This window comes from Sus scrofa, chromosome 5, assembly GCF_000003025.6.
Source record: "Sus scrofa isolate TJ Tabasco breed Duroc chromosome 5, Sscrofa11.1, whole genome shotgun sequence".
Classification (NCBI taxonomy): Eukaryota; Metazoa; Chordata; class Mammalia; order Artiodactyla; family Suidae; genus Sus; species Sus scrofa.
This window is the reverse complement of record NC_010447.5, coordinates 76,841,447-76,854,350: the sequence shown is the minus strand read 5'-3', so window position 1 is coordinate 76,854,350 and position 12,904 is coordinate 76,841,447. Positions and strand designations below refer to the sequence as shown.

At 33.5% G+C, this 12,904-nt stretch overlaps 1 protein-coding gene across 6 annotated transcripts in view; it reads left to right on the top strand.

Annotated features, from left to right (window-relative positions):
- Positions 1-12,904, top strand: part of SCAF11 (SR-related CTD associated factor 11) — a 67,213-nt gene that overhangs the window by 22,303 nt on the left and 32,006 nt on the right. For 4 of the 6 annotated variants that reach the window (XM_021092989.1, XM_021092990.1, XM_021092992.1 and 1 more), the window contains 2 exons: positions 9,762-9,839; positions 12,424-12,524. In XM_021092989.1, coding sequence (XP_020948648.1) covers positions 9,762-9,839; positions 12,424-12,524 — 179 coding nt within the window. Of the gene's footprint in view, positions 1-5,690; positions 5,859-9,761; positions 9,840-12,423; positions 12,525-12,904 lie in introns of all 6 variants that reach the window. The other 2 variants (XM_005664158.3, XM_021092991.1) reach the window with 1 other exon arrangement.

Here is a 12,904-nt window from a genome sequence, read left to right as displayed (position 1 = left end):
TTGGCAGTGTGTAAAAATTAGTAAAGGAGATAAATCTTTTTTTTTTTTTTTGTCTGTTTTTAGGGCTGCACCTGCAGCATATGGAGGTTCCCAGGCTAGGGGTCTAATTGGAACTGCAGCTGCCTACCTATGCCAAAGCCACAGCAACGTGGGATCCAAGCCTCATCTTTGACTCACACCATAGCTCATGGCAATGCCAGATCCTTAACTTACTGAGTGAGGCCAGGGATTGAACCTGCATCTTCATGGATACTAGTCGGGTTTGTTACCACCGAGCCCCAACAGGAACTCCTAATGATATAAATCTTAAAAAAAAAAAAAAAAAGTATGTATGTATATATATGGTCTTTTTAAGGCCACACCCGTGGCACATGGAGGTTCCCAGGCTAGGGTTGAATTGGAGCTGCAGCTGCTGGCTTATGCCACAGCAACACCAGATCCAAGCCATGTCTACAGCCTACACTACAGCAATGCCAGATCCTAACTCACTGAGCGAGGCCAGGGATTGAACCTGTATCCCCATAGATACTGTCAGTTCATTTCCCCTAAGCCACGAAGGGAACTCCTTAAAAATATTATTATTATTTTTTTTTTGTCTTTTTGCCATTTCTAGGGCCGCTCCCGTGACGTATGAAGGTTCCCAGGCTAAGGGTCGAATCGGAGCTGTAGCCTCCGGCCTACGCCAGAGCCACAGCAACGCGGGATCTGAACCATGTCTGTGACCTACACCACAGCTCACGGCAACGCCGGATCGTTAACCCACTGAGCAAGGGCAGGGACCGAACCTGCAACCTCATGGTTCCTAGTTGGATTAGTTAACCATTGCGCCACAACGGGAACTTCCTTAAAAATATTTTTAACACAAGTGGCATTCAAATTGTTTGATATCCTTAAGCACACTGGAAATGAATCTCTTATTACATAATTGGGGTTTGAAAAGCTCTGTATTTTACTTACATTTCATTAATAGTGTAGAAAGGAGAACATAGCTTTATACTGACTCTATGGCCAAGTTCCGGGAGGAGAAAAAAAAGATTTGTTATACCATTTTAATTCATAATAGTATACTTGGAAATAGTTCTAATTTGATTAAAGTCTGAATTGGTCTTTGGCAAGCAAGGACTAAGGATAGGTGAAAATGTATTTTGGGAAAAAAGTGTTTTGAGTTTAATTATTTAATATAATTTGAAATCTCTGTGTTTGCAGGAGCATTGACTAATGAAATAAGAATGCATATTTTTCTCTGCCATCCAACTAATGATTTCATCTGTGTTGCATTTAGTGCACCATGGTTTGCTTTGTGATTAAATATCTTCAAAATAGAGGAGATTTTGCTTCCAATAGAGAAGCAGTATTACTGCATGGGTTGAAGGCTTCAGTTCAGTGCTTCTCATAAGATTGTGTTTAGTGACTATGTATTTGTGAGTTTCAATAACCGTAGTTTTGAGTATGTGCTTTTTTCTGTATGAGGAGAATAAAATAGGCTTGATTCTCTATTTTTCATTACGTCCTGCATGCATCTTTGATATAACCACCAGCTTTATCGTGGTGTACAAGTTCAGATTTCTTTAGAGTATGTATCTAGAAGTGGTACTGCTGGGTTATAGACTATGTACCTAACATATTCAACACAACTAGACAGTGTTAAACTTGTCTATGTTTTTAACTCTTGTTGAATATTTTTAGGTTGAGAATACTTGATAATATATATGCGGTCAACACTTTTCTTACATAATTATTTTCCTTTTGTATTACTCCTTTGTATATAAACATTTTGTTGAAGCCAAATTGCTTTTAAAAGAAAGTACTTATCTGCTATAAGACCTTATATTGTGATGGACAGTGGGGGAGTTGTGGTATTGTTTAAACAAAAGTAGTTAACCTTGAAAGCAGAGAACAAATGGAATATTCTGCATTATTTCATTGTTCCTAGTGGGGATAGCAGATATGAGTTAAATAAACCATTAAGTTGAGCAGTAACAAGAGCACAGTCTACTTATAAATTGTTCATTGTTAATAATAAATGAGTACTGGTTAACAAAATTACTTAGGCTTTGCACTAAATTTTCAGTTTGAATCTTTTATTTGTATGGTAAAAGTTAAATATGTCTTGGAAGTATATAAGTGCTTTGACAAATAGAAACAGATTTCATATTCATTAATGTTTTTATTCATGACCATTGGTTATTAAGATCTCTCCTTCTCATTTTCCTCATCATCCTCTGTTTTTAAAAAGAGTCATGTTCATTTACTTTGGATTTCAGGATTAGGAATAAGCATCGATATTCAGACTCTGCTAAGGCTTTCTTAAATATTCTTTCATTGAAATCACTGTGTTAATGTTTATTTAATATTCAAGGCAAGGATCCTGAACTCTTAATTTGTTTCTAAACACTTCAAGGGGTAGCCTGAAATTAAAGTAATTTAAAAAAAATTGATCCATGGTTTAAAATTTTACTGATGTTCACTTCTAGTAGGAAGTCAGAAATAAAAATTGAGATTTAGGAGTTCCCGTCGTGGCTCAGCAGAAATGAATCTGACTAGTATCCATGAGGACACAGATTCGATTCTTGGCCTTGATCAGTGGGTTAAGGATCTGGTGTTGCCAGGAGCTATGGTGTAAGTCTCAGACACGCCTCTGAAACCCAATGCTGTGGCTGTGGTATAGGCCATCAGCTACAGCTCTGATTTGACCCCTAGCCTAGGAACCTCCATATGCCACAGGCATGGCCTAAAAAGACCCCCAAAAAGAGAGATTTAGAGTGGTTGGAAACCTACATAATAGGCAAAAAGGATAAAATTATTCAAGTCCACTTTCCTAGTCTTGTATCTTTCAGAAATTTAGCTGAGCTGAGATTTGTACTCAGAGTTCTCTAAAATAGGATTCAAAATAGATATCAAGAACCAAGAAGAGTGACTCATTTATTTACTTTCACCTTAATATTTTAGGCATTGAAGAAGTTCTCCTTTAGAAACAAGTATATTTATTTTAGACACACTCCTGAAAATTTTCATCTTCTTAAAATATCTGTTTCCAAAGTCATAATTAGTTTCAATCTCTCAAATTTTGGTTCTGTGGTTATTTAAAACAAAAGCTATGTAAGGACTTTAAAGTGATTAAGTAACTGAATTTAGTCTCTAGATATTTTGTAGGATCTACCAAGGGAAGAAAGATCCAGGATAATGGAAACTAGTGGTTTTCATGGCCCATAGACTAATTGCCTCCCATTAGGGAAACTAGTACAAATTAAAATTAAACTTGTCCACTCTATGTTTAGTTTCAAGGAGCTCACAGATGGTAAGCCTGTTGGTTTATAAAACAAAAATGATGATGTAGAAGTAGAATATCGATCTAAACAAAGACACTTAAGGAAAGCTGAAGTTCTTACTAATTTAAAACATCAGTATTAGAACTGAGAATCTGAAATTAGAGGTCTTTGACCTGATAAAATGTGTATAGGACCAATATACAAAAGTTTATCAGTCACTCAGAAAATTATTTATTTTAGCTATACTGTGAGCAGAAATGCAGACTAATCATATTGAGGGCATTTAGTTTAAACATAAAGTTTTTTTTTTTTGTCTTTTTGTCTTTTGTTGTTGTTGTTGTTGCTATTTCTTGGGCTGCTCCCGCGGCATATGGAGGTTCCCAGGCTAGGGGTTGAATCGGAGCTGTAGCCACCGGCCTACGCCAGAGCCACAGCAACGCAGGATCCGAGCCGCGTCTGCAACCTACACCACAGCTCACGGCAACGCCGGATCGTTAACCCACTGAGCAAGGGCAGGGACGGAACCCGCAACCTCATGGTTCCTAGTCGGATTCGTTAACCACTGCGCCACGATGGGAACTCCAGTTTAAACATAAAGTTTAATCTTGATTGTCTGAATTGGCACATTTGAAAGTAGATATTTAAGTGAAGACTAGAGAAGTTTGACATACGGCCATAGTATTGACAGCCGATTATAATTATGATCCACAGTAGAAAAATCTACACACACACACATTCAGAACATAAGATCGATGATTTGATAGGTTGCAAGAAGTGGTTTTGACTCTTTAAAGTTTGAGGACTTAGGAACATTTCATGTTTAAAGTAAGAGTTTTTATTGTATTTAAAGGGACATGCAGTATATGTGATTAGCAGGTTCTTGATATCCACTGGGGTTCTTTTTTACGTAATGTAAATATTTCCCTTATCTTATGTAATTTTTTTATTGCAGTTAACTTTCCTAGTATAAGCACATTACCCTCCTTCGACTTATTTCTCTCAGTCCTCCATTTTATATCCAATACTGACAGCTTCAGTTTGAGAAAGTAAGGTTAATGAAATCAGAATAGGACAGTTGGCAGAGGTGTATTTTCTCCCATGAGAGTAGAAATGGAGAGAGTGTTACTGTGGTGATTTACAGTTCTCGAAGTCTGACAGCAGTGTTCAGTGCAGGCAGGTGAGGAGTATATTTTTGAACTAATAATACATACTAAAAAATACAATCAAAATATGACTTTAGTTGACTTACATCTTGACTATAGATGTGTTTAATGTACAGCTGTTCCTTTATGCAGTGAGTAGAAATTTATATATCATTCTGGTGATTAGATTACTGTTCAGTAGCATAATCCAGTGAAGTTTTATTGCCTGGATCTTCCCAACAGTTTTACCTAACACTTTAATTTTTCTTTATTCCTGAATGAAACCAAACCTCTCTCTTATATAGTTCTCTGTGAATAATAATTTAAACGTATCTGTGGAGCACTGCTCTTAGTCCTTATCTTTATAAAGCATTGTCAAATTCATTCATTTAATTATTACAGCTTGTGCAATAGGTGATTTAGGGCTGTGTGTCTTCATCCTTAAAGTGGGTTAGAGAGGTTACTATTTCTTGAATTTGTAACTAATTATTGCAAATCCTCAGTTGTTTTATTACCTTTAGTAGCACAAAGGATATTTTTAAATTGTGAGTGTTTTATTACCTAAAGCATATGTGTAGTAGATTTTTATTTAATACTCTGTTTTTACCAGTTGGGCAAATGAATGTGTATTTGTGTGTAGCCTCATTTTAAATGTCAGAATTTGTAAAATGATTTACACAGATAGTTTATGGGATTTTCCATTTTTATGCTGGAAAAAGAAAGTCATAACTATTAAATGTCAGAAGAAAAGACAGAAAAAAGAAAGAGTAAAAGTAATTCTACCCAATTGTTGTATCTTTAAGAACATGAAAGCGTTCCTTTTGATAGATAAAATGCTTTCTTGCTGTTAATTTTTATCACTGACAGCCATTTGTCCTATAGGATACATTTTTGAAAGCTGTTGTAAAGAACTATAGTTTCACTAATATGGGTCGACAAGGACTGCCTTGAAAGAACTGGTTAAATGTGATAGAATATATATAGGCCGACCACAGGTGAGCACTTTCTTTAGAGATCCAGGCTAGGTATCTTGGGACCATCAATGAGAAAAGATAGGTCCTGGTGAGTAGCTTTAGAATAAGCATCAACCTCTAATGATATGCATTCCTAAATCATCTTTATTTGATTTTGAACTGCAGTTTTATATAATGTGTTTTGTTTATTAGTAAGAGAGATAAATGTTCTAAAGTTTCCCATGATCAGACAAACCTACCTAAAGCATAGATACTGAGATTAGTCTTTAAGCACTTACCTTTAACACTTGCTTCTCTCTCTCTAGGAGGGCTTTCGGTAGGCAGCCTTTGTGATTGAGGATAGAGCAGCAGCAGAAAGCAAGAAATATTAGAAATCAAGAATCCTGAATTCCCAAATAAGGAAGGTTTCCTGTTCTTACATTTAAATGTGGGTTTGTCAGAGCTGGGAGTTTACAACGCTTCAGAATACTAGGGTATGTTTTACTGAAATCATTAGGAAGATTATTTTTTTCTATCAAAATTGCCTCCTTAACTTATAACCTTAGTACAGAGCATCACAGTAAAATGTATGCTCTGTTTTTAAATACACAGTACATTGTTAAGTAGTAATCAAATTCTGTTAATTTTGGAGCTGTATCACAAAGTTGAATGATGATATTGGATTACTTTGACTATGAAACTATTTAGGTACTTTAAAAATTATTGAAATAGAACTCATTGTTGATTTAAAATAGGTGAATACTTGAGGCTATTTTTGTTGTCTATAAGGACTCAAAATTGTGAATAACCAAAGGGTATTTGTTATTTATTTGTTTGTTTTTGTATACAAGGAAAACAAAATTCTGGGATAATTTTCTTCAAAACTAAAAGTACATTTTTAAGCAGAATTAAGTATATTAGTTAGATATTTTCAACATTAAGTTTTAAATATGAATTTTTAAAACCACACAACTTAAAAACTAAATTATTTTTAGTGACACAAACTCTGGAAACTAAGATTAAAATTTCTTTGATATTTTCTAAATAATACCTGCTGGATTATAAGGGTGAAGAATCCTTAGGGATGCTTTAAAGTTAGGTCATTTTCTAAAACTTATTTGTTAACCTTTTCTATTAAAGCTGTTTGATCATCATGTGATGTGTAACTGTATACTTGAGTACCTTTTAATGATGGTGGTCTTTGAACCTTGGCATGTGGTAATGTAAAGTAGCCATATGTTTTTCTTACAGTGCACAGTAACAAAAAATTAAAGATCTGCTTAATTTTTGAAATCTGTTTTGATTTCTTTTTTATTAAATTCTTCTTTAGCCACTATTAATTTATTGATTTATGCTGCGAAGACTTAGGATAACTTTTCCCTTTGAAATGCTTTGCTAAACTGTTTTAAGGTCTGAAATGGATATCATCATTTCTCAGTAGCCATAGCAAAGATATTTTGTTTACTATAGGTAGCTTATTTTCTGACCTGTGCTTTTTTTTTAACTGGGGTGGATATCTTGGTTTCAAGCAGTTTTTCTAATGGCTAAGCCTGAGCCAAAAAAATTCTTTTGACGTATTTTCTAGTGTTAACTAGATTGATTATCTTTAGGAAATATAATATATATATAGCTTATCATAATATATAGTAGTATATTTTTCTGGCTACTGCTTTTTTTTTTGTTTTCTCTTTCTTTTTTGTTTTTGAAGTAGCCGTGGACTCCTTTCCTCAAATGAAACCTTAGATAAATCCATGACAGTTATGCATAAGGGGAAAAAAAAACCCCACAAGAGCTTACTCAGAAGCCTATTGTCTGAAACAGATCAAAATGGAATGATCCAGGTTAAAACTCTGTCAGTTTGAACATGGTAAAGAGTGCCATTTGGCTGGTGTCAACAGAGGAAATTTAACAAAGAAAATGAGATTGTATAATTTCGGAGTTCTTGCAAGATTTGATGCATCTGATACAGAATAAACTTGTTTAACATAGTGGCTTTCTTTGGATTTAGTAGGTGTTACAACCTGAAATAGATATAATAAAATGAAATACTTTAATTTCCATAAAAATCATTGAGAATTCATGTCTCATATATATAAACATCAAATTGTGAGTTATCTTTTTATTAGTGAACTAGGCTTTGTTTAATTGTTAGTGCAGATGTTTAGAAGATTTTACACAGTACTTAGTCTATGCCATTAATTTCTGTAAAAACCCCAGAGATGATGATTATCTCCATTTTCACAAATGAGGTAACTGAGACGAGGAAAGGCTCTGTAATTTGCTCAAGGTTATACACAAGGACGAGATAGGGAAATAGTAAATCCAGAGTCTGACACATCTGTATCATAGTTTTTTTTAAAAAAAAATTGAAGGAAACAAATTTTATTATCTTTTTAATGAATGTTTAGATTTACCTTCAAAATAGAAATGAAAATATTTTGAAATTTTAGTAAAAATAGGTACTTGAAAGTTTCTACTTTCTAGTATTCTTTTGAATTACAAATGTATTTATATAACCTCTAGTCTAAGAAATTTCATGCAGTAAATGCTAATATGAACAACAGTCACACAATTATAATGTTGAGTTCTTTGAACTAGAATTGCTGTTTGCATTGCATTACTAAAAAGATGTGGACAGCTTTGCTGCTACTTGTATCAAAGCTTCTTAAGGTCAGGTTTTCTGTAGGGAAAGTAATAGCATCCTAAATCCGTAGTGTTTAGACGTAAGCTGAGCTGGCTTCTACCAGCCTGAACTGATATAATATAATACGGTCACATTTCATAATTCAGATATGATGTAAAGCATTTTATCAAGGCCTACCTACTTAGGAAAAGAAAAATCGCTTTTTAGCAGAGTAATAAAAAAGTAACTCTGTAGTTCAGCTGACCCCGAAGTGACTCTTAAGCTTTGTGAAAATAGATGATCAAGGGCCACCACACACAGTCTTTTCTACTGTACTTATATAAGCATATTTTGATATGTGCCAGCGTCCAGAAAGGAAAAAAATCACATTTTTCCACTAAGATAATTTATCAAAATTCTATTACTATCTTGTCTTTTAGGCTATTGCTATTAAATTGTTAGAATCCTGTTTTATAACCATATATATATTCAAATATCAACTTTTGGTATTTTCTTCATAGGCTACAGAATCTCCCCTCCTATCTTAGTAAACAACATACCTATCTTAAATTATTTAAATAATATAAACCAATTCCTATACAAACATTTAATAGTATCATCAGAGAAACTTTTTTTTTAATTGACCGTGCCTACAGCATGTGGAAGTTCCTGGTCTAGGGATTGAAACTGCACCACAGCAGCAACCCGAGCCACTGCGGTGACACCGCCAGATCCTTAGCCTGCTGTACCACAAGGGAGCTCCAGAAACTCTTAATTATAGTTGATGCACATTTGATTTGAAAGTACAAGAAATATATTTATGTCAAAATTAAGTTGATTTGCAGCATGATCAAAGGACAGTTTTTCTTAAATCTATACAGAAAGTCTACAATTTAGCTTGAAAAAGACCAGCAGCCTAATAAAGGAATTAGGCAAAAGGCATAAGTAGACAGTTTAAAGAAAAGCAACTTTGAAGAGTCCTTAAATATGAAAATATTTTTAACCTTAGTCATATAAAAGGAAATGTAAATTAAAACTTATGACATACCATGGTATTAAGAATGAAGCAGCTCTGCAATAGTAATATGATACATAAGAGAAAAACAAGATTCAGTTTAGCATCTGAGTTAATTATACTGTATAAGGCGTGTGTGTGTGTGTGTGTGTGTGTGTATGTGTATATATGTATATGTATAAGCATTGGCTGTCTCCAAAAGGATATGTTAAGAAACTGCTTCTGGAGAGGTCACCTATGTGGCTAAGGGAGGAGTGGAGAAATCCTTCATATCTAAAATTTTTCTATTGCTGATATAACTGCCTATTCCAAATTATTTTGGGGGAAAATACTGGCATATAATATTAAATCTATAAGGGACCTGTCCAAGCCATTCCTTCAGCTTATTTAGAGACTCACAGAGCTGATAGCTGCAGCCCAGCTTTCCTTTCATTATACTGGGCAGCAGTTCTCAACTTGGCAGCAGGTCTTACTAGGTATTGTTTTGATAACAAAGATCTTTTTTCTTGTTCATCACTGTATTCTGCTTAATTTAGCTCTCAGTAGGTGCTTTGTCAGTGTTTGAATTTTTTTAAGTTAAGGTATTTATTGCTCTGTTGTATGATAAAGGTGGAAAGTATTTCGTCTTTACCTTTGAAAGAAGAAAAAAATATTTTTCTGTTGTTTCTTGTTTCGATGAAAAACAAAAATGCATTTGTTTAATTTTGATCTATTTTAAAGAGACATTTGTAAAGTTATAATTTGTTAATCATTTTTCAGACACTGGCTTCATGTCCTATTGACCGGAAACCTTTTCAGGCAGTGTTTAAATTCAGTGCATTGGAAGGTTGTGTTAAGGTAAGACTTAGATTTTCTTTTGCAGAATGAACTGTATAAACTTAATTAAGATGATTTTGCTTTAGTAGACTTTGAACTTGAATATGTTTGTGAATTATTCATCTTTAGGTTTAATGTGTTTAATTTCCATTGGTAAAAATGTTTGGATGGAATATTAGATTCAAAGACAAACCCCACAAAAACTTAAGTCCAAAATACCTGAAAATTATGTTTTCATGAAAAACTTAAAATGTTGAGAAGATTAAACAAAAGGAATTAATTATAAAATGGCGTTTTTGTGCTTAAATGCTGGTGCTTGAAGGAAAGTCAGTTTAATTGAAGAAGAGGAAGGGGGTTTATGGAGATCTTCAGAGGGACTTCTCATAGTTTTAAGGTTGGCATGAGCAGATGATTTTTAAGTTCGATTTTATGGTAATGCTTAATCCTAATCACATCCTTGAGATGAGCATACCACACTGATGTTACTTATGATTATAAACCATGGTTATGATTTGTATTCACATTTATCTTTGAAAGAAGAAAAAAGAAATAGGAACATATTCCTGAGTTAATGAATAAAAAGTGAAAAGAAGAAAAGCATAAGTAGTTAAGTAAAATGTATGAGAAGGAGATTTCTTGAGGTATCACTAACAAGTCAGGAGTGATATACAACTGAAAACGAGAGTACTCAAATATATACATACATGATGTACCATTGATGGGGAAGACAGAGTAGCACCAGCAGCCTGGTTGCTGTCTTTGTGAGTAGGAAGAAGCATAAAAGTTACATACAACTATTCAAGCATTAGATGTTCTTAAGTGTTTATAATTTGTTTTGATATGTTCTTTCCAGAGAGTCTCAGTGACATAAGGTTGAAATAAGACTGCAATTCAAATGAAATGCCATGTGTAAAAGATTTTGCATGTTGTAATTGCCTAACTCTGGGCATCTATGCAATATTAGTATATATCTTGGAGAAAGATAAAACATTATTATATGTGTATGATATTATAATCAAAATTAAAGCATGATTTCTCTGAAAGACCTGTTCTCTATTTTTTCAGACTATATTATGTTACTAAAGATCATTAGCATGAACTGGCTTCCAAGGATATTTTCCTATAAAATTGAGTTTTGTTGTGTCATGTGAATTTTGTTCTGTTGACTGGAGTAAAAATTTGTTTCATTTATTAGAGTTTGTTCTTAAAGTTTGGCCAGTGTTAATCTAATTTTGTCAAATGTAAAAGGTATTTCTTATCATATGTGGTATTATCCACTTACTCTTCATATCTTCCTTTGCCCTTTTACTTCTTTTGAATCTTTGTTATCCTTTTCCCTTTACAGTTAAATTTAAATGAGACATCTATAGTTACTTGTATTTTCAACCACTTGTTGGACATCTCCATCTAGAATACCAAAGGAATCTAAACATTAACAAACCAGAAACTCATCTCATTTCCTGCAACCTCCCCAACCCCATTTGTATGGTACCACAGTCCCAGTCAGCCAGATCAGAAACGTCTGGGGGTTCCATTTTTTCTCTCTCCCTTATCTTTGTCTGTTTGTTCTTCTGCACAGTGTCTTAAATTTGTTCCTCCATACCTCTGCTGTTCCTTCTTTGTAGGCTCTCATGCTGTTATCTAGACCTTCTCTGCCAGTACCACTCTATAATATAAATATTTTAATAGTTATATTAAAAGAGCAAAAAGAAACAGTTAAGATGAATTTTTGTTTCATTTAATCCAACATATCTAGTGTATTATTTCACCATGTAATATTTTAGAAGAATTATTAAGGGATTTTAACTCTTATTGTTGATTTCATTGAAGTCCAGTGTATATTTTATTTACTAGTACATCTCAGTTTAAAGAAGCCACATTTCACATGTTTAATAATATGTGGCTAGTGACTGTTGTGTCATGCAGTGTAGATCTACACTGCTATAAAAACTTTCCTCTGGTTTCCTGGCTTTTAGAGTCTCTTCTTAACTGGTTCAACCTTCATATCACTGCCAAAGGAAACATATTTGATCATTTCATTCATTTGCTTTTAAAACTCCCATTTATTTTCTGGTTCCTATAGAACTGTTTTCTTATTCAAGGCCCTTTACACTCTGGTCCTTATATATTATATCACCTCTATATCCTGCTTATTTTTTCTTCCCAATCTACATTGGCTTCTCACTGTTTCTTGCAACTGTGTGTTCCCTCCATTTAGAATAGTTTTTCCTTGGATAAATTCTTACTTATTCTTTTAAGACCAACTCATAAATCATCTACTGATTAAAGTCTTCTTTGATATCCTCAGATAAAGTTAATCTCTTAGTTCTATGCATATACAAAGATCTGTGCTTCTGTTTCTCTTATGAACACTTAAGCTATTTACGTGCCACTCTCTTAACTGTTTTGTTTCTCCAGAGCTTAGTACACATACTATGTTTATAGCTTTAGCATGCTTGAATTAATAAGCATATGTATTTGGGCTACACTTTCATTCAGACAATTTTGTTTCTTTAATTTTTTGTCCTTTCAACGGAGAACGTATAGATTATCATTTGTGATGCCGGATTATCACTCTAAATAGGTGATTTTGCTTTTCTCGCAGGTTCAAGTAAAAAGACAGTTGAGAGAAACAAAAGACAAGAAAAATGAGAGCTCTTTTAAGAAACAGCTGTCCTATCAGGAAAATTCTAAAAGCTGTGTGAGGTTAGTGATGAACTTAAGAAATGAAACCCAACTGTGTAGAATCAGAAGATAGCTAGTTAAAATAAAAACAAAGCCTCCTTAAAAAATAATTTGAAGCTTAAATATATTTACTTACTTTAAAGCACACATTTAATCATTTTAAGGAAGGATCAGATGAAATCTGAGAATATAAATTGACCTCTGTCTTTGATGAATTAGTTTTTTTTTTTTTTTAGTTTTTTTCCTAATTTGTTCTAGATATTTTTGTAAAATAAAAATGTTACAGCAATGTAAACTTTCTGTAAAATTTTCTGAATGCTTACTCAGTTTTATATGTATCATAAGCCAATAAGGATAAGCATTGGTGTAGAGCCTACATTTTGAGTAACTGCCCTAGTATT